At 47.7% G+C, this 18,562-nt stretch overlaps 1 protein-coding gene and 1 long non-coding RNA gene across 2 annotated transcripts; one reads left to right on the forward strand and one right to left on the reverse strand.

Annotated features, from left to right (window-relative positions):
* Nucleotides 1–59: 59 nt before the first annotated feature.
* On the reverse strand, nucleotides 60–13,769 carry LOC306841615 (uncharacterized protein). The gene is given in 20 exon segments (XM_079371560.1): nucleotides 60–1,351; nucleotides 1,549–1,637; nucleotides 1,772–1,808; nucleotides 1,810–1,947; nucleotides 2,159–2,184; nucleotides 2,275–2,519; nucleotides 2,787–2,845; nucleotides 2,932–3,132; nucleotides 3,215–3,509; nucleotides 3,595–3,826; nucleotides 4,493–4,564; nucleotides 5,126–6,262; nucleotides 6,334–6,450; nucleotides 6,453–6,477; nucleotides 6,573–6,700; nucleotides 6,703–6,707; nucleotides 7,168–7,225; nucleotides 7,661–7,701; nucleotides 8,802–8,838; nucleotides 13,288–13,769. Coding segments are annotated over 20 exon segments (3,141 nt in total). The 5' UTR covers nucleotides 13,379–13,769; the 3' UTR covers nucleotides 60–1,243.
* Nucleotides 13,770–15,155: 1,386 nt separating this feature from the next.
* Nucleotides 15,156–18,024, forward strand: LOC306841254. The gene is made up of 3 exons (XR_013781460.1): nucleotides 15,156–15,400; nucleotides 17,425–17,458; nucleotides 17,932–18,024. It is a non-coding gene; the product is annotated as an uncharacterized lncRNA (long non-coding RNA).
* Nucleotides 18,025–18,562: the final 538 nt, after the last annotated feature.

Here is an 18,562-nt window from a genome sequence, read left to right on the forward strand (position 1 = left end):
CTTCAAATATTTTTGCCCAAAAACAAAAAAAATCATAAAAAATAAAAACAATGGTCGTGTCCAGAAATGTGATGAAGTTTTATTTGTATTAAAAGTTGGAATGTTTAGTTACATAAAATCTCTCAAACAAAGAAATGAATAAACTTTCATGGCGTCTCTTTGTCTCACAGACGTCCACGGAGACATTTTGTCTTTGACAAACTAATTAACCCCCCAAACTATTCCACAACACTGAAGAAGGTAAATGTGATTATTTAATGATCAGCACGTCGTCCATGATCAACCCTTTGAGAAAAACACTGGACTCAGTCGAAACATTTGGATTCTTCAGTCTGGTACGAAAGGAGCTTTAAAGGTCACAGCTCTGATCCTGTGTCTGATCATCATCGGGGGGTTTGGAGACAGACAGAGACACGTTAGAGGGACATGGTTGGGCTGAGTTCAGGGAATGTAGGAATTAAATTAAAGCCTTTTTTTTTAAAAACAAGAAACGTCCAACAGGGGGCGCTGTTAGCCTCATGATTAGTGTGACCCGTCCCGTCTCTAAAAGAAAAAAATAAAAAGCACCAAAACATAAACCTGAAAAACAAGCTGGTCTGTTTACGAGCAAACTGACGACGTCCAATCGTATTCTCCGTTTTAAAGTGACCCTTGTTTTTCACTCAGAGGCTCCAGTCAAACGAGAAGCAACAAGCGTCTTTAGAAGTCGTGTTTTTCAAAGCGATACGAATAAGTGACGATTCAAAATCGATGAGACAAAACGTCTCCAGACCGTTCTGGACACTTTAAGACCAGGACTCAAGTCTCTGCACGCCTGGACGTGTGACGGGAGGGTCAAACGGGCTCCCGGATGGATCAGCACGACGTGAGGCGACCTTTAAACGGTTCAAACATTCGGAGACATTTCATTGGTCGATCAAACCGAGTCGAGGAGGAAGGAACATGGCTTCTTTGTTTCAGTTCACCTCAGTCAATAAGGCAGCAAAGGTTCCTCCCATTAATGGTCGCCATGGCGATAATACGCAGAGTCGTTACTCCAAAGTCGAGGAAAGAATTCTTTAAAAACATCCGTTAGAAAGTGTGAAACGCCGGACCAGGTTCAGTGTGACATCCGCAGCTCGCCGCCGCCATGAGAGCGGCGTGCAACAACTCCAGATCAAACCCACAGCTCCCCGCCGCCATGAGAGCGGCGTGCAACAACTCCAGATCAAACCCACCTGCGAGCGGAGAGCGGCGGAGAAACTCAGAGAAGTGAAATGTAGTTCTTAGGCACAATCCCACGCTTCCCGCCTGCAACTCCCAGAATCCACTGCTCATCCACCAACTCCACCTGCGTGATGATGTCACCAACCTGCAGGAGGAGGACGGACAATTTCAGCACGCATTTATACTGCACACACACACACACACACACACACACACACACACACACACACACACACACACACACACACACACACACACACACACACACACACACACACACACACACACACACACACACACACACACACACACACACACACACACACACACACACACACACACCTTCAGTGTGAGCTCGTCCTCGCTCTCTGCCGTGAAGTCAAACTTGGCGACGGCCCTCAGCGCTGACTGCTGCTCTGTGATTGGCTGAGCTGGAGATAGGAAAGAGAGAGAGAGAGAGAGAGAGAGAGAGAGTCTGAAAACTGTGAGGACTGTAGTGTTTTAAAGTGTGTGTGTCTGTGTCTCTCTGTGTGTGTGTGTGTGTGTGTGTGTGTGTGTGTGTTACCTGAGCAGGTGTGTGTGAAAGCAGCAGGGTAAAGCCCCCTCCCTCCCCTCCACTCGTCCTCTGTTCCACTCGGCGTCCACATGCTCGGTCACTTCGATGAGCGCCCCCTTGTGGAAGGACAGATCCTCTGCAGTCTGACCGGGGAAGTCGAACAGAGCCACGGCCCACTCTTTGTCCTTCACACACACACACACACACACACACACACACACACACACACACACACACACACACACACACACACACACACACACACACACACACACACACACACACACACACACACACACACACACACACACACACACACACACACACACACACACACACACACACAGTCAGGCTCTTGTTCAAACGTCTAATCTGTCAGGTGACAGGTGAACTCACCTCTGGCTGCTGTGACGTCGCTGATTCTGAAAAAACAAAAACAGAATGTCAGATGTTAATGCCGTGCTCGTCCACCAGGGGGCGCTCAATCCAAACAACAGGAGCTGTCGGCTCACCTGTTTTCTCTCCAACTGTTGAATCTTCTGATGTTGATTTTGTCGTTTCCTCCTGCGGCGGCGGCTGCGGCGGCTCCACCACTTCAGTAAAGCTCAAGGGAAAAATCCCAATGCGTCCGTGGATTTGGCCCCGCCCCCACTCCTGCCCGATGAGCTCCAGGAGGGCGATGACGTCACCCTGGGAGAAGGTGAGCTCGTCCTCCTCCTCGCCCTCGTAGTCGAACAAGGCGACGCAGCGAGGACCGCTGAAACATCAAACACGTTTAAAACTTTTAGAGAGAGAGAGAGAAGGGGGGGAGAGAGAGAGGGCGAGAGAGAGAGAGAGAGGGAGGGAGAGAGAAAGAGAGAGAGAGAGAGAGAGAGAGAGAGAGAGAGAGAGGGCGAGAGAGAGAGAGAGAGAGGGCGAGAGAGAGAGAGAGAGAGGGCGAGAGAGAGAGAGAGAGAGGGCGAGAGAGAGAGAGAGGGCGAGAGAGAGGGGGGGGGGGGGCGAGTGAGTGAGAGGTGCGTCTAACCTGACAGGAGGAGGGTCCGGGCGTTCTTTCTGCTCCGCGGGCGCCACAGGAAGGATCGACTACACGAGAGGAAGAGCGACCAAAACATTTCAGTTACTCTCTGATGATGAATAAACTCGGGGTCGTGTCATCGACCTGAAGTTACCTCCGAGTCCAACAGGCTCAGGTCCGCCAGCGCTGGTTTTGATTGGCTCTCCTGTTTGGGAGCAAGCTCTGGTTGGTCGTCCAGGTCAAGGAGACACTGTGATTGGTTGATGAGCGGGCTGAATGAGGTTTGGCTCCTCCCCTCACCTGGTGGAGGCTCTGAAGGGCTCGGGTCATCCAGGACGATGAGGACTTCCTGTTTCTGAGAAAGTCCAACATGAGAACTCGAATCTCCGGCAGGTGTGTGTGTGTGTGTGTGTGTGTGTGTGTGTGTGTGTCCTCACAGTGTTGCTGTTGTAGAGCGGGTGTCCTGGTTTAGGGCGGGGTGGAAGGGGCGGTCCTTTCTTTGAAAGCTTTGACTGAATCTGATTGGCCGACACAGAAGAAGGGCTCGGTGCGGTTTGGGAAGAAGAAGACGACTGGCTGGCTGTCGAGGCGGAGAGGGCGGGGACAGATTTGGATGTGGGCGGAGTCAACAGAGTGGACGAGGAAGTGGATGTGATAGCTGGAGGAGGCGGTCGCCCAGGGGTGGATTTAATTGGTGGAGGACGTAGGGGGAGGAGCTTCACACCTGACGGCCTGAAAGACAGATTCAAGTGTTTTCTTTATTTATTTTTGGGGTCGTTCGGGGCGACGACTTGAGACGCGGTCATTTCTCTCTCACCTCGGTGGAAGCGGAGCGTCTGACGAGCTGGTGGTAGTTTCCGGTTTGTTTGGGATTACGGGGCCTTTCCTCAGAGCCGGAGCCGGAGCGGTGGTTGCAGGTTTGAGTCCCGGAGGGGGTCCTGCAGGTTTGGGGGCCGTGGCCGGCGCAGCAGCTGAAGGTCTGGGTGGGACTGGATCCGTGTCTGATGCTGCTGGGGGGGCGGCGGAGGGTTTGGGGGCCAGATTCGGGGCTGCAGGTGAAGCACAGATGTTATAACTCACAGAATGTAACTCTGCCCCCCCTAGTGGTGAAGACTGGTACTGCAGGCTGAAAGTGTTCCTTCATTAAACTGATTTATGTCAGAGCTGAGCTGGTTACATCATGACAACACTGACGGGTCACATGACTGAAACACACACTTACAGTATGTGTGAACATCACACACACACACACACACACACACACACACACACACACACAGAGCTCTCACAACAGTGAGGGGCTTTTCTCTCCTCTCACACAATCGAAGCATTTTTCTTTCACAAGGTTTGGATTGAATAAAGTTAACCCCCGCTCGCTCACACACACACACACACACACACACACACACTCTCTCTCTCTCTCTCCTCATGTTTGCATATTTTCACCAACATAATGGGCGAGTAAGATTTGTGATTTTAAGCTCTCAAACGTTTCATTGTGTTAAAGCTACAACAAGCTTAGTACACACACACACACACACACACAGCCACACACACACACACACACACACACACACACACACAGCCACACACACACACACACACACACACACACACACACACACACACACACACACACACACACACACACACACACACACACACACACACACACACACACACACACACACACACACACACACACACACACACACCGCTGGATCTCCGTAGTGATGTCAGAGCTGCTGGTTTGGCCGGGACTCCTGGACGGACACTTTCTGTTTTCACTGAAACATCGAAGAAACCAAAAGTCCCGAGTCATGAAAAAGTAAAGACGCAGCAGGATGAAGTTTTTCATTTAGTTCAAACTGATCAGATTCTGTTTGTTTGTTTGTTTGTTTGTTGACAGTGAGACTGACAACAAGCTGAGGATGTTCATTCACTGTCTTATCTGTAACAATAGAGACAAAGAGGAAGACTGACTTCCTTCAGCCATGATCAGTGTGTGTGTGTGTGTGTGTGTGTGTGTGTGTGTCTGTGTGTTGGAGCGTCAGCGTCAGAAAGTCGTCGACGTCACAGAGGAGCGAGTTTCAAACGCTGACATCGACACTTCTTCTCGCTGATTTCATCTTTGATGTTTCGGCCCGCACGGCGCCGACTCACTCCGACGCCAGATTGAAACTTTATTCATACGGTGAAAGGGGGCGTGTCCAGAGGGGTGACCTTGGCGGACGACCTCATGTTACGCTACGATTCACTTTGAGGAAATGTGACTGTGTGTAGCTGCAGTTCCTGCGTGCCGCCTGTAGGGGGCAGTGTCACAGACTGAAGGACAGATTTAGACTCACCAGTCTGGATCGGAGAGTCCGGAGTCTGCGCTCCACCGCTGGCCTCCACGGGGGGTCTCGGGGGCAGGGTCGGGGTGCTCTTGTCCTGGGTGGGAGCTCCCACGCTGGCCCGCGGAGCGACTGAAGGTCTGGGCGGAGGTTTGGTCTGCTGGTCTGAGGGGGTTATTTTTGGTGGAGGGGGTCTCGGGGCCGGGACCGGGACCGGGACAGGGGTTCCAGATGGGAGGCTCTCTGGAGTAGACTGTGGTTTGGGGGTTACTGAGGGTTTCTCTGGGTTCCTGCAGGGTTGGGGAACCAAAGACGGAGCGGGCTTTGAAGTTAAAGGTGGCGCCGAGGTTTTAGGGTCTAAGTCTGCCGTCGGGGTCTCACTTGAGTCCAGAGACTCGGAGTCTGCGGTCGGACCGGGATCTTCCCAGGACACTTTCGTGGAGGGTTTGGTGGCTTGTGAGAAGGTCTTGGGCTTCGGGGCGATGGTGGGAGGGGCAGACTTGGTTGCTTGGAGACGGGGGCGTGGCCTGGGTTCAGGTTTCTTTGCGCTGGTTTCTCCAGAGCTCCCATCAGCCACCTGCTGCTCGAACGCTTGTATCCTCGCTCTCAGCGTCGCCATGTCCTCTTCTTCCTCCTCGCTCTCTGATTGGCTGTTCCCGCTGCTGCTGTTGCTACGGCGATCGGGGAAGCCCCAGTCGTCTGCGCTGAAGGCCTCGAGCAGCTCCTGAAGGTATTTCCCCTGACTCACTTCCTGGTTGGCGGCGTTAGCGCCCGTGCGAGCAGCTAACGTGGCTAAACCGTCCTCGCGCAGTTTCACCAACGTCTGCACTTTGACCTCGCCGCTGAGAGGCGGCGCGCTGAGCCTGGAGCGTGGGCGGGGCCTGGGCAGCTCCGATGGGATCTGTGAGGAAGTAGATGGAGCGGTTGCCACGTCAACGGGACAGAAAGACCGTTCCCATTGGTCGGTCTGAGCTCCAGAGTTTGAAGTCAACGGTGAACACAGCTCGGCGAGGACGTCGCAGCAGCGCGTGTCGTCACCGTTAACGGAGTCCAGCTTCGATTGGCTGGAGGTGGCGATGATGTCATCGACGTTGGACGGTTTCGGGGGGTGGATGAGACGTGGTCGGGGAGGTCTGACGGGTCTCCTCGCTGAAAAACAAATTATTTATTTCCACTGACAAAAACAGAAAAAAAAAAAAGAAAAACTTTCTTGCGCTCACCTTGCGAGTCTTGGTGATCGGGGGCGGAGCCTGGATCGGTCTGCGTGGCGATGGTGATGGATGTAGCGGGACCCGGGGAAGAAGAGGGGAGGAGAACCTGCTCCTGAGTCTTCTCCTGATCACCTCCTCGTAGGAAGGAGGAGGCTGACCAAACACAGGGGAGTTTTTTTTTTAACGTGGCGTCTTAAATTTTTAAACGTGAAGACGGTTTGACGTAAAACGTGGAAGACGAAGGCTACCTGTACGGACGGCGGGATCGTCGACCCCCAGATCTGTGCGGCGGGAGGAGGGGGAGGCGGGAACCCTCCTGACGCGCCGGGGAACCAGGATGTGGAGGCCAGTGGCTCTGCCGACAGGATGGTTATCTCGGTCGCCTAGCAACAAGGTCAGGATGACAGGAAGTCAGCGACGGAGACATGCAGGGAATGACGCAGGAACAGGAAGTAAACATGTGGGGAACATAAAACGAGAGCTGCACTCGACCGTGTGATCATGGCTGATTATTGATTGATTTGACTTTATTGAAGGACTGACAGGAAGTGACGCTCGCTCACAAACTGGACGAGTTTCAGAAACGTCCAGGTGAGTCTGATGAGATCCTGACATCATGTTTACTGTCAACACGTCGTGTTTACTGAATACACGTCCTGCTTCTCTCTCTCTCTCTCTCTCTCTCTCTCTGTCTCTGTCTCTCTCTCTCTCTGTCTCTGTCTCTCTCTCTCTCTGTCTCTCTCTCTCTCTCTCTCTCTCTCTCTCTCTCTCTCTGTCTCTCTCTCTCTCTGTCTCTCTCTCTCTCTCTCTCTCTCTCTCTCTCTCCGGCTGACGCGGTCTCACCTCCTGTCTCGCTCTCGCTCTCTGGACGACTCGGACAGAGACGTCGGTCTGGTCGATGCTGTCGGACAGAAACAGAGAACACACGCAGGAAGTAAGACACAAACATCGCTCCAACGTTTCAAACCCTCCTGCAGCTTTAAAGAAACTGTTTTTATTTTAAACTTTTAAAACAACAACAACAACAGGAAGCAGCGACTGAGAGTGCTGACTGCTGAGCGTCCAGTCTGAGGAGTTACCGCCTTCATTCTCCCGCCATGTTGGATTTTATTACTCCAAAAAAAAAAAAAAAAGATCCAAATTCTAAAGAAACACTTTTGGTTAAAACAGCCAAAAGCTCAGTTTAAAAACTCTTTAAAAAATCAGGAGTCTGACTCTCAGTCAGTGTGTGTGTCTGCACGTTCAGGTCGTTGTGTCAGAAACACGGGATGAAGAGGAGGAGGAGGAGGAGGAGGAGGAAGAGGAGAAGGAGGAGGAGGAGGAGGAGGATACTCACTTCTCTTGATGGCTGCTCTGATGGACGACAGAGGTCCCTGACTGTGGAGAGAAACAGGAAAACATGAGTCACTTCATGTCACCCCCCCCCCCCCCCCCCCCCCACCGGGCCCGGTGCCGTTATTAGACCGGCTCCGTCCCATCTGGACTCGCTAACAGGACTTCTGAGTCAGTGAACGCTCACACCGCTGCACACCTTTGACGTTGTGACAGCGCGTCCGGAGACGCTGCAGGTCGAGCGCTTAGCGGGCAGGTTGGACTCACCCAGACGACAGAAGGAGGTCACACGTCTTTCCTTTCACTCTCTCTCTCTCTCTTTGTGCCACAGAGCTGCTAACCATGAACACACAGACACATGACTCACCCCTGACACTGCCCAAACACACACACACACACACACACACACACACACTTTACTTTCAACACTGATGGAAAACCCTCCTCCTCGTCGTCTCTACTTTCCGCTCCTTCCTGTTTATTAATGGAGAAAACTGCTGCAGATTCAGTTTGCACATAAAGTCCACTTTGATGATGTTTCCCTCTTCAGCCATGACGTCATTTCATTTTCACAACTTTAGAGCTAGCAAGGTGAGCTAATAGTAAAGTAGAGTTTGTAACACAAAGGAACTCCTTCCTGTTTCTGCAGAAGAAGAAGAAGAAGAAAAGTCGTCTGCTGTTTTTATTCACTCGTCAGGAGCTTTTCAATGTCTCACAATCTGCCAACAATCCTTTTCTTAAATTAAACACACTCAAACTGAGGCTCTCTTTCCCCTGTAAACACACACACACACACACACACACACACACACACACACACACACACACACACACACACACACACACAGAGTCTTTAAACTCTTTGCCTTCTCAGACTGGTTGCCATGCCTACGGGCCAAAAGCCCAAATACTTTCAGGAGTGTGTCAGAGTCAGAGCGCAGAGTCGATCCTGCACCAAACAGTCCCACAGTGATCAGCAGCTTCTTTCATTTTACAGCTCGTGGACTTTAAAAGAAGCTTCTGGACTCGGCGTTGAACCGTCATCGCTCTGCATGTGGGTCACTTTACACGCCCGCGTTCATGGTAACAGGAAGTCAGATTTTCAGGACTTTGACTCAGGTGAGACAAGAGGAAGGAAGTCTTACCTGTGGCGATGCTCTGGTTTACGTCTGTCAGGACGACCTGGAGAGACACAAAGACAAAGAAAATGTGTGCTCAAACAGGCCGTTTGGAGATGTTCCCTTCATGACATCACAAAGGGCAGTAGCCCCTCCCCCAGGTGGGTGACACTCCCACAGCTAGGTGTTTGTTCTGCCCTCTGAGTCTGCCTTCTCACCGTAAACAATAGGACATGGAGCCAGAAAGCACCGAGTACACCCGAGCCCTTCCAGAGAGGGGGCGTGGTCAGACACAGCTCATTTACATATTTAAAGCTACAGACACAGAAACAGCCTGTTCTGAGCAGGGCTGAAATAGAGGGGTTTATAGACATGATCAAATACAGGATCAGAGTGGATTTACAAACAACACACTTCACACACATGATGAAGAGGAGCGAGGACACTGATTTCAGCTGAAGAAGAGGAGGAGGTCATGTGACCTTTAAACATCCACTGAAGAAGATGCTAGCCTAGCGGTTATCGTGTGCACTCCTTGTAAAGAGGCTGTAGTCCTCGTCGCAGAGACCCTGGGTTCAAATCTGACCTCTGCCCTTTGATGCACGTCACCCGCCCACTCTCTCTCTCTCTCTCCTCCCAACACTTCCTGTCTCTCTCCAGCTGCTCTAATAAAAAGCTCACAAAGTCCCTGAAGAAGAAAAAAACCCAACAAACTGAATAAAATGAAGGAGAGGATTCTCAGTCCCTGCTTTCACTGCATTGATGAGCACTGATAATAACAACACAGAGGATAATAAAATCAGAGGTGGACTCCTGACCTGACCCTTCAGTCGACACGTTTACAGTTGGAACAAATCAATGAAAACGCCGACCGACAGAAGAGAAAGAAGTTTCTTCAGATGTGAAACAGAGCTGGACTGAGCTGCTTCTGTATGTTAGTGCTTTTTTCCATTTCCTACCTCCTTTCCGCTGAGAACCAGTTCAGCTCTGCTACCTGAAGGATCCAGTAAAACTCTGAAGTCGACAGAATTATCTCCAAACACCTCGATGTTTCTCTTCCTTTCTTCCTCTTAGTTTTTAAAACAGTCTCTCTTTTCTCAGTGCTGTCTTCTTCTTCTTCTTCTTCTTCTTCTTCTCTTCCCCCGACTCTCTGAAACTCTTGACTGGACTGCCTGTCTGCTCTGGCTCTGCTTCCTGATTGGCAGAGCCCAATCCAGGAAGTGCGGCTGTGATTGGCTGCAGTGGGATTCTGCCGGAGTCATCAGGAGTCACTTCAACACTTCCAGATGTTTTGAGCTGCAGGAGGGAGGCCGAGCGAGCGAGCTGCGTTGAAACACGCAGATGCTCGCCGCAGCGTTAGTCATCTGCTGGGTTTCATGTTTTACACGGCGAGGACAGAAGGTCAGATTCAAGAGGCGGTGAGGAGGATAGGAGGGTTAAGCCACGAAGACAACAACTCTCCCAAGCTTTCAGCGTGTTGACCTCAGCGTGTCAGCCTCAGGCATCTGTTTCTAATAAAAGCTTTATTAAACCGCCTGTTAGCGACCGTTAGCTCAGCACAAAACAGCAGACAGGAAACTAAACAAGCTGCTGAACAAAGATGCTTTTGTTCTCAGGACTTGGTGGAGACCAAAACTGAGCAAACGTGTAAAAAACCCCCCAAAAAACAAAGGGTGGTTACTGGGTTTATGTTTTGTTGTAGGTTGCCATGCATACAAAAGGGGGCGTGGCCTAATTGACTGACAGGCCGTCTGTAAGGAGGCTCGGTGCCTTTGATTGCGTCTCCAACATGGCGAACACCTTCGTCGGGTTTCGTCACCGAGACCACATTGAACAGGGAGTCTGTGAGCGGTTAAAGCCCGTTAGTCCAACTCTGAGCTCTCCGATGGGTCCAAACATTAAACTACCAAGCAACAGTCGGCCTCAGGCAGCGTTTCTCAACGCTCGGGCGAGGCTCGATCTAAAGCATGTGGAAACCACAAAGTTCAGACGCCAGAGAAATTAATTACACATTGGCTTTAAATCCACAGAGACCAGAACCAGAACCAGAACCACGCACGCAAACACATTTGCTGTGCAGGGAATGAGTTCATGTTGTGCCTGAGGTGTGCCAGCTTTATTTCAGCTAAACATTTCACATGAGTCTCTGAGAGGGGAACAACTCTGATCCATCTTTACTGAGGTTTAAACACTCAGGGAGCTCGTTGAGCTTCGGGTTTTCACCAGCGTTTGATTCTTGATCGTCTGATGAAGCTTCTTTCACCCTCGCAGAAAAGAAAAGGAGTGCAGGAGTGTAAAAGCAGCTTCTGTCTTAAAGATCACAAACACAAGTTTTCTGACACTGACGGCAAGAATTTCACTTCATCATGAAGCTCCACTTTAAACTACGTCTGCATGATTAGAAAAAGGTCGTCCAATCATAAACGGGGATTTTAAAGGAGCAGTCTGTAATCGACCCCCTAGTGTTTAAAATGAGTACTGCAGTCTAAACTCTAATCATCACAGAGAGCTGGCTCCGCCCCCTCCTCTCACACAGCTCTGCATGTGGTGGACACTGTAGCTTCAGTGTTTAGCCAGCTCTGCATGTGGTGGACACTGTAGCTTCAGTGTTTAGCCAGCTCTGCATGTGGTGGACACTGTAGCTTCAGTGTTTAGCCAGCTCTGCATGGGTCTGTAAAGCTTTCTGCGTTCTAACCTCTCTCCATGTTTCATCTCCAACATTGATCCTAGTTTGAGCAGCTTTCTGCTGCTGGAGCTTATTAGAAACATGCAGAGGCTTTTTAGCTCGGGTACAATCACTTCTATCTGAAGCAGTTCCACTGCCCGCTTCCATCGCTGCAACACCTGTTCACCTGATAACTGCTCTCATATCTGGCAAACCCAGGGGCGTCCAAAACGGCCGTGTAAGGGGGTACACTTTATCATGTCACTACACACCTCACTGATTGGTCTTTATTTAAATAAACAACATCAAAGAGGCTGAGCTGTGTGTTTTTTTTGTTTGTAGTTCTTGGCTGGTATTGTTCTGTAGTTTCACTTTAAAAGGTGTCGTAATCTCCTCAAAGACACGCCTCGTCTCAGCCCGAGGGTTAGAGTGCAGGCGCCACGCACCTGTCTCACTCACAAACTACCATTACAAAGAGTCGTGTTAGATTATAACCTTTGCTTCCCTCAGTGTGAGTCACAGAGACAAAGACCGTCAGATTAAACTAATGGCTGTACGTCTCGCACATCAACAATCACCGGGGAATGTTTCTGTGAGCGTCTGCATATTGATGCCTGCATGCGTAAACTTTGACCCAAATGGCGACACGCTCACATGTTGATGTAAGATTTATGGCTTTGGCTCTCGAGCAGGCTACACCCAAAAACTCCTAACAGTTATTATGGCCTCCATGTTGCAGGTCTTATTTGTAGCTTGAGCCCACGTCACTGAGTTTTAGTTTGTAGAATCAGAAGTTAAGATATAGAAACACAGCTGGGGCATGCAAACAATTTATAGATGTAGAGAAAACTTAGTGTTTGAGACAGTAAAAATCCTGCCCCCCCAAAACTCAACAAGGACAGAATTAAACTGCTTATTTTGTCTAACTAAGGGACCTCGAAATTGACACTGTCTCTTCAACCCGTCAAAATGTCATAAATATCAGAACCCGGATACAAACCTACTTCTACCTGTTTTACATCTTGTCCATTGAAACCAGTTATTGATATTTGAAGTCAGGCTGGTTTTAGTTTATATAGAAACATCTGCATCAGACGAGGATAAAGGTCTATGTTTGAGAAGTAAATAACAAGGAGACTTTTCCTTATTACAAACGTTGAGAAATACGTCTAAACGCTCATTTATCAATACATAACATTTTGGATTTTTAAAAACATTTTTCTCAACATTCAGACTTTATTCTCGATATGTCAACGCTACTCTAGATATTGTGTTCAACTTCAACAGTTTTGACTTTTTTTCTTGACATTACGACTTTCATTCCCAAAATTTCAACTTCTATTGACGCATTTACTTTTTTTAAAAACCTTTTTTTTTAAATTTTATTTAGCCAGAAAGCTCATTTCTTTCTGCTGTACCTGGTCAGATCTTAAAAAGGGCTCCCTGGAAAATCAGAAGAAATTCAGATGTTAAAAAGCTACAAATAGATATAAAATGGCAGTAATTAAAAATGTAATTTAATTAATTTCTCTTCCATTTATGAGAGATTTAGAGGGATACTGCAAATGGCACAACATTTGATCTTAAAGCAGTTTTGAGTTTTCTAAAGTGTCCAGAAGTGGAATCTGATCCCGTAGAAAACAGTTAAATTAAATAGTGTATTAAATCACAGTGAGTATTGCTATCTAACCATCTGTAGTTTTAGTTGTAGTAGTAGTAGTAGTTGTATTTTCAGGTGTAAGCTAACCAGGTAACCTGTGACAGCTCAGAAAACGAAACGATTAATCGACAACAGGTGGATTCTATTCGTCATCGAATATCGTCGACGATTTTTTTACGACGTTTTACCTCCGGCACTGTTCGGCTGTCGTCGAACCACTTGTTCCCTGTTCTCTCTCATGGTGTTTTCCTCCTCTTCCTCGGACCGTGCTTCAGCCATTTCTCCTCTTTTTCTCTGTTTTTTCTCTCCTCTGTGCTGAAGAAAATGGAGCTGGGTCAAAGCAGCACCATCATTATTCCTCCTCCTGTTCCGTCGACGATTACATCCACAACCACAACAAACCCGGGACAAGTTCACCCAGACACCGTCAACTTTAACTTCGAGTGTCAGTCGGAACCGTTCGGCTCGGTGTTTATCGACATGTTCGACGACAAAACTCTCTGAAACTTTCTGTTATTTTAAACACGTTCGCGGTCGTCGTGTTTGACTTTTACGCTGAAGAGTTTGTCCGAGCTTCTCCCCTGTCTCTCCCCCCAACCGCCGGTCGCGAGCTCCACTTGATACACAGCCGCACGCGCTCCGGCTGCGTGACGTCACCGACTGAAAAAAAAAAAAACACAGAGCATGGGAACAAGAGAAACAGCGGATGGGAAGTTCGAATCTTTTTAGTGATCGTGTCATTTGGCTCAGTTTATCTCAAAGAGTCGGATCTTTTTTTCTCCAAAACGGATCTTAATCATGATGTAATTTTTTTTTTAAATTCATGCTCCTGTTTATTGTATTTTACATTTATTGTTTTTATAGTGTGGTTTTTTTGCTTGTGCATTGGTCAACCAAGATTGTTTTAAATGTGCTATAGAAATAAAGATTGATTGATTGATATAGGATAAAACGCTGGAAGACTTTACACGTAAAAAAATAAAGCACTGGAAATGATAAGCTAAATTTCAAGACTGAGTTTGTTCTGATTAAATGCATGCATGTTTGTTAAAGACAACAAATGGTGGGAGGAAAAAAAACTGAAATCAGTTGCAGTTTTAGTGTTTTGCCACCAGAGTGCAGCACTGATGTCTTTATTCAGCATGCAGACCTCATCACACCCACACAGTGAAAATGACCACAGTAATAATTCTTCAAACTCTTTCATTATCTTCCTGCTCTTTTCTAACAATGCTTGAAAAAGGTAAACATGCACGTGACTCTACAATCACTAGATATCACATTTCTTATGGGTACTTCAGAGTTACAAAGAGGACTTATATCAAATACTTTTCTTTTTTTTAAATATATAATCTATTAATTCATCCTTTCTTTATCAGGGCTAGTCCCATTGATACCAGAGATCTGTTTTTCAAAGGGAGACCCAGCCGAGATCATCAGCAACAACAACACTCAAACTCCTACAGTAAACACATTTCATGATAACAAAATGATCTGCTGAAACAGCTGCATTCACAAAGTTTGAGTTGTGGTTAAAAGTCCAACATCATTCCCCAAATAGCTTTACAAATTAAAATACACCAATGTTCATATTGAAAGAAAATGTTTTTTGAAATCATATTTGAAGCAGATGATGATATCGGTGTTTGGCTGTGATCCAAGTGACCTGTGTGTGTGTGTGTGTGTGTGTGTGTGTATTGTTTTAACTGTAGATTAACACCTCCTGCTGTCCTCTAACACCAGCTGTCAACCTGCATTTCGACGGTGATTAAAAAGCCTCTCTTTATCAAGATGGATAAAACACATAAAAGTGCTGTAATTTTACATATAGATAAATAGATCTAAACATCTAACTGGTCTAATAAAAAACATATATAGAGTTTGATAAAATACTATTTTCATGAAGGGTGCCCACTTATATTAAAAATGTATTCACATTGTTGTTTAAAGGGACAGAATCTAAATAAAATAGAGTTTTCGCTCTATTGAGGTGTAAATAGTCTTTCTAGGGGGCGTGGCTTCCTGTATCAGTGGGCGGGGCTACGGTTACCTAGCAGCGCGCAGCAGAGTGATTGACGGTTGAGCGGATTAAAGCTGAGCGGCGGAGCAGCAGGTTTAAAAACAAAAAAAATAAAACCCGCACCGAAACGACCCATAAATCCGGTTTAACAGAAGACAGAGCGGACTTTACTCACGTCTCCCGGACTGCTGCAGACCCTGAAAGGACCTGGACTTTGTTTTTGTGAAGAAGAAGAAGAGGAAGAAGAAGCTGACATTCCTTCAGACTGGGACAGACTGGAGGTGAGTTTACAGCAGGTACAGGAGGAACAGGACAAATACGATCTGTGTTTAAACAGAGAAATAACTCGTTATTTAAATTATTTAATTATTTAAATATTTACGCGTTTTTTTTTCTCCCTTTAAGTTCAAACAGATAAATCAGAGTTTAAAGACAAATCATTTAAAAGCGTGTAAATAATCTAAATAATGTGAATTAAAGAGCTAAATATGAGACAGTAGAACTCAAAGTGATTAAAATGAGACTGAAACACAACATGACATGTGAACATTTATTTATTACAATGAAATAACGAAGTTTAGATATTTAAACTGAGGGAGGATCAAATGAACTCTGTTTATGTAAATAGACTGAAACATCAACAAAGATTAAACAAACATGTTTCATTATAAAAGAAGGAAACGAGTTCAACATGTTTATTTATTTAAAATAAATATAAAATATATAACTCATCTTTTCTATTTCATTATGTCTGCTCTTTTCTGCATCAGGTGTGTGTGTGTGTGTGTGTGTGTGTGTGTGTTCTGCTGAGTAATGCTGGTGCCTCACTCAAGTGTGTGTGTGTGTGTGTGTGTGTGTGTGTGTGTGTGTGTGTGTGTGTGTGTGTGTGATGTAAGGACTCAGAGCATTAAGCAGGTGAAGACTGCACGTGCTCACACTCACTGACCAGTGAACCTTAGTGACCTGGACACACACTTTCTCTCGCTCGCACGCACGCACGCACGCACACACGCACGCACGCACGCACGCACGCACGCACGCACGCACGCACGCACACACACACACACACACACACACACACACACACACACACACACACACACACACACACACACACACACACACACACACAGTGTTTGTTGAAGGTGGTGCCTTCAGGGTCAGACTGTGCTGCAGGCAGGGCTGAATGGTTCCCAAAGTCCAGTCTCAACACAATACACATCTATGTGCTGTATATCTATGTCTCTGTACAGATCTATCATATATCCAGAAAGACATCAGCTGAGTTATCAGCTTTATCGATATCGGCCTCAAACATCACAGATGTGTGTGTGAGCCCTGATTGGTCAGTGAGAAACAAACATCTGTGAGAGCAGCGAGACCTGCAGTCACACACTGCTGCTGTCCATGAAGGAGATTAACATGTGTGTGTGTGTGTGTGTGTGTGTGTGTGTGTGTGTGTGTGCAGCTGTGTGTGTGTGTGTGTGTGTGTGTGCAGCTGTGTGTGTGTGTGTGTGTGTGTGTGCAGCTGTGTGTGTGTGTGTGTGTGACCTCGTTTGTAGATATAGGGCGGTGTAACATGGCTTGTTTTTGTGACTGGTTTGACAGAGACATGAGGATGTGTCTGAACTGAACAAACACGCCTCTGAAACATGTGTGTGTGTGTGTGTGTGTGTGTGTGTGTGTGTGTGATCTCTTCATGTTACACCGCGTGTTTCATTCGACCGTCAGCCGAGCTGTCAATCAACAACCCCACACTGCACACACACACACACACACACACACACACACACGTCTCTGCTGCTCAGAAGTGTGTGAGAAGGCAGCGTGTGTTCAAATCCTGAGAAAACTACAGACTGTCCTTTAACTCAGGTCAAAGGTCAAAGGTCAAAGGTCAAAGTGGCCTTCATTATAAACATCTGATATTACTCATTACTTTGATTAGACAGTTTGTGTGTGTGTGTGTGTGTGTGTGTGTGTGTGTGTTTTAATCCCTGGTCTGTGTGATGGCATGTGACTGTCTGGGTTCAACACCCTAAACACACACACACACACACACACACATACACACACACACACACACACACACACACACACACACTGTGGTGCTTTGGGATTTAACATCACTGTCTCATCTCAGATTAACACACACACACACACACACACACACACACCACGCACACACAGATTAGAGGCCCAGATGGTGATGGATTTTTAAATTGTGTGTGTGTGTGTGTGTGTGTGTGTGTGTGTTAGACCCACACAGTTTACAACCTCTCTCTCTCTCTCTCTCTCTCTCTCTCAGCGGGCTCGCTCGTCCATGTCGCATCAGCAGAGAGGTAGGTTACACTCTTGTATTATTATTGCTGTGTGTGTGTGTGTGTGTGTGTGTGTGTGTGTGTGGGGGGGGGGGGGGGTTTAGGGGATTTCTTGGAGAGGTTCTTTGAAGTTCAGGGAATGTTCTGGAACACCAAGGGTGTGTCTCATTCCGGAGAGTTCCTGTTATTGTTGTTGCCGCTGACAACCCTCACTTCCTGTTCCCTCGGCGGACGGAGAGATAAACGAAGATCGATGTTTACGTTAAAAACAAACAGAGAGGAGGAGCTTCAGCTCAGAGAGAGGCGTTTGTTTCCTGAAGGCTGATCATCATCATCATCATCTTCATCCTCATCAGTCCGTCTGTGGTTTCACTTTCAGAGCTTCAGGTCACCACTTCCTGTCTTTGAATCTCTCCTTCACCCTGAGCTGTCTGAAAGAGAAGTTTCCCATCGTGACTCATGACTGACACACGTCTGTCCTCCCTCCATGACAGGCCAGCAGCTGCCCGTCCAGCCCAGGAGCAGAGCCTGATCCTGGGCTTCAGAGCCGGCTGATGCCCCGCCCCCTCCACGCTGCCTCAACATGATGGCCTCTGTGATGATGGGGGGCAACCTCAGGAAGGCCCTGACGCTGAGGGGGGTGGACCCCGAGACCTGCATGATCGTGTTCAAGAACCACTGGTCTCAGGTGCACACACACACACACAGACACACACACACACACACACACACACACACACACACACCGTTTTCATCCATCAGTCCGCTTGTCAGTCATCACTTTTCTTTTCTTCTCTTTGTCTCTTTTTCGGCCCTCCGGCTGCCCTATTTCTCTCATAATGGTTGGCAGACACAGTGTGTGTGTGTGTGTGTGTGTGTGTGTGTGTGTGTGTGTGTGTGTGTGTGTGTGTGTGTGTGTGTTTTACTGACCCAGACTTTGGCCCTTAAACACAGAATCCATTCAGAACAAACCCCCCCCCCTCTACACTCGCCAAGAAAACCCTCACACACTCCACGTCTGTGTGTGTGTGTGTGTGTGTGTGTGTGTGTGTGTGTGTGTGTGTGTGTGTGTTGTCTGAAGCAGCCGTGTCAAAGGTTAGCACGAGTCCAGACACACACACACAC

The sequence above is a fragment of the Symphodus melops genome (assembly GCF_947650265.1).
Source record: "Symphodus melops genome assembly, chromosome: 20".
Lineage (NCBI taxonomy): Eukaryota > Metazoa > Chordata > Actinopteri > Labriformes > Labridae > Symphodus > Symphodus melops.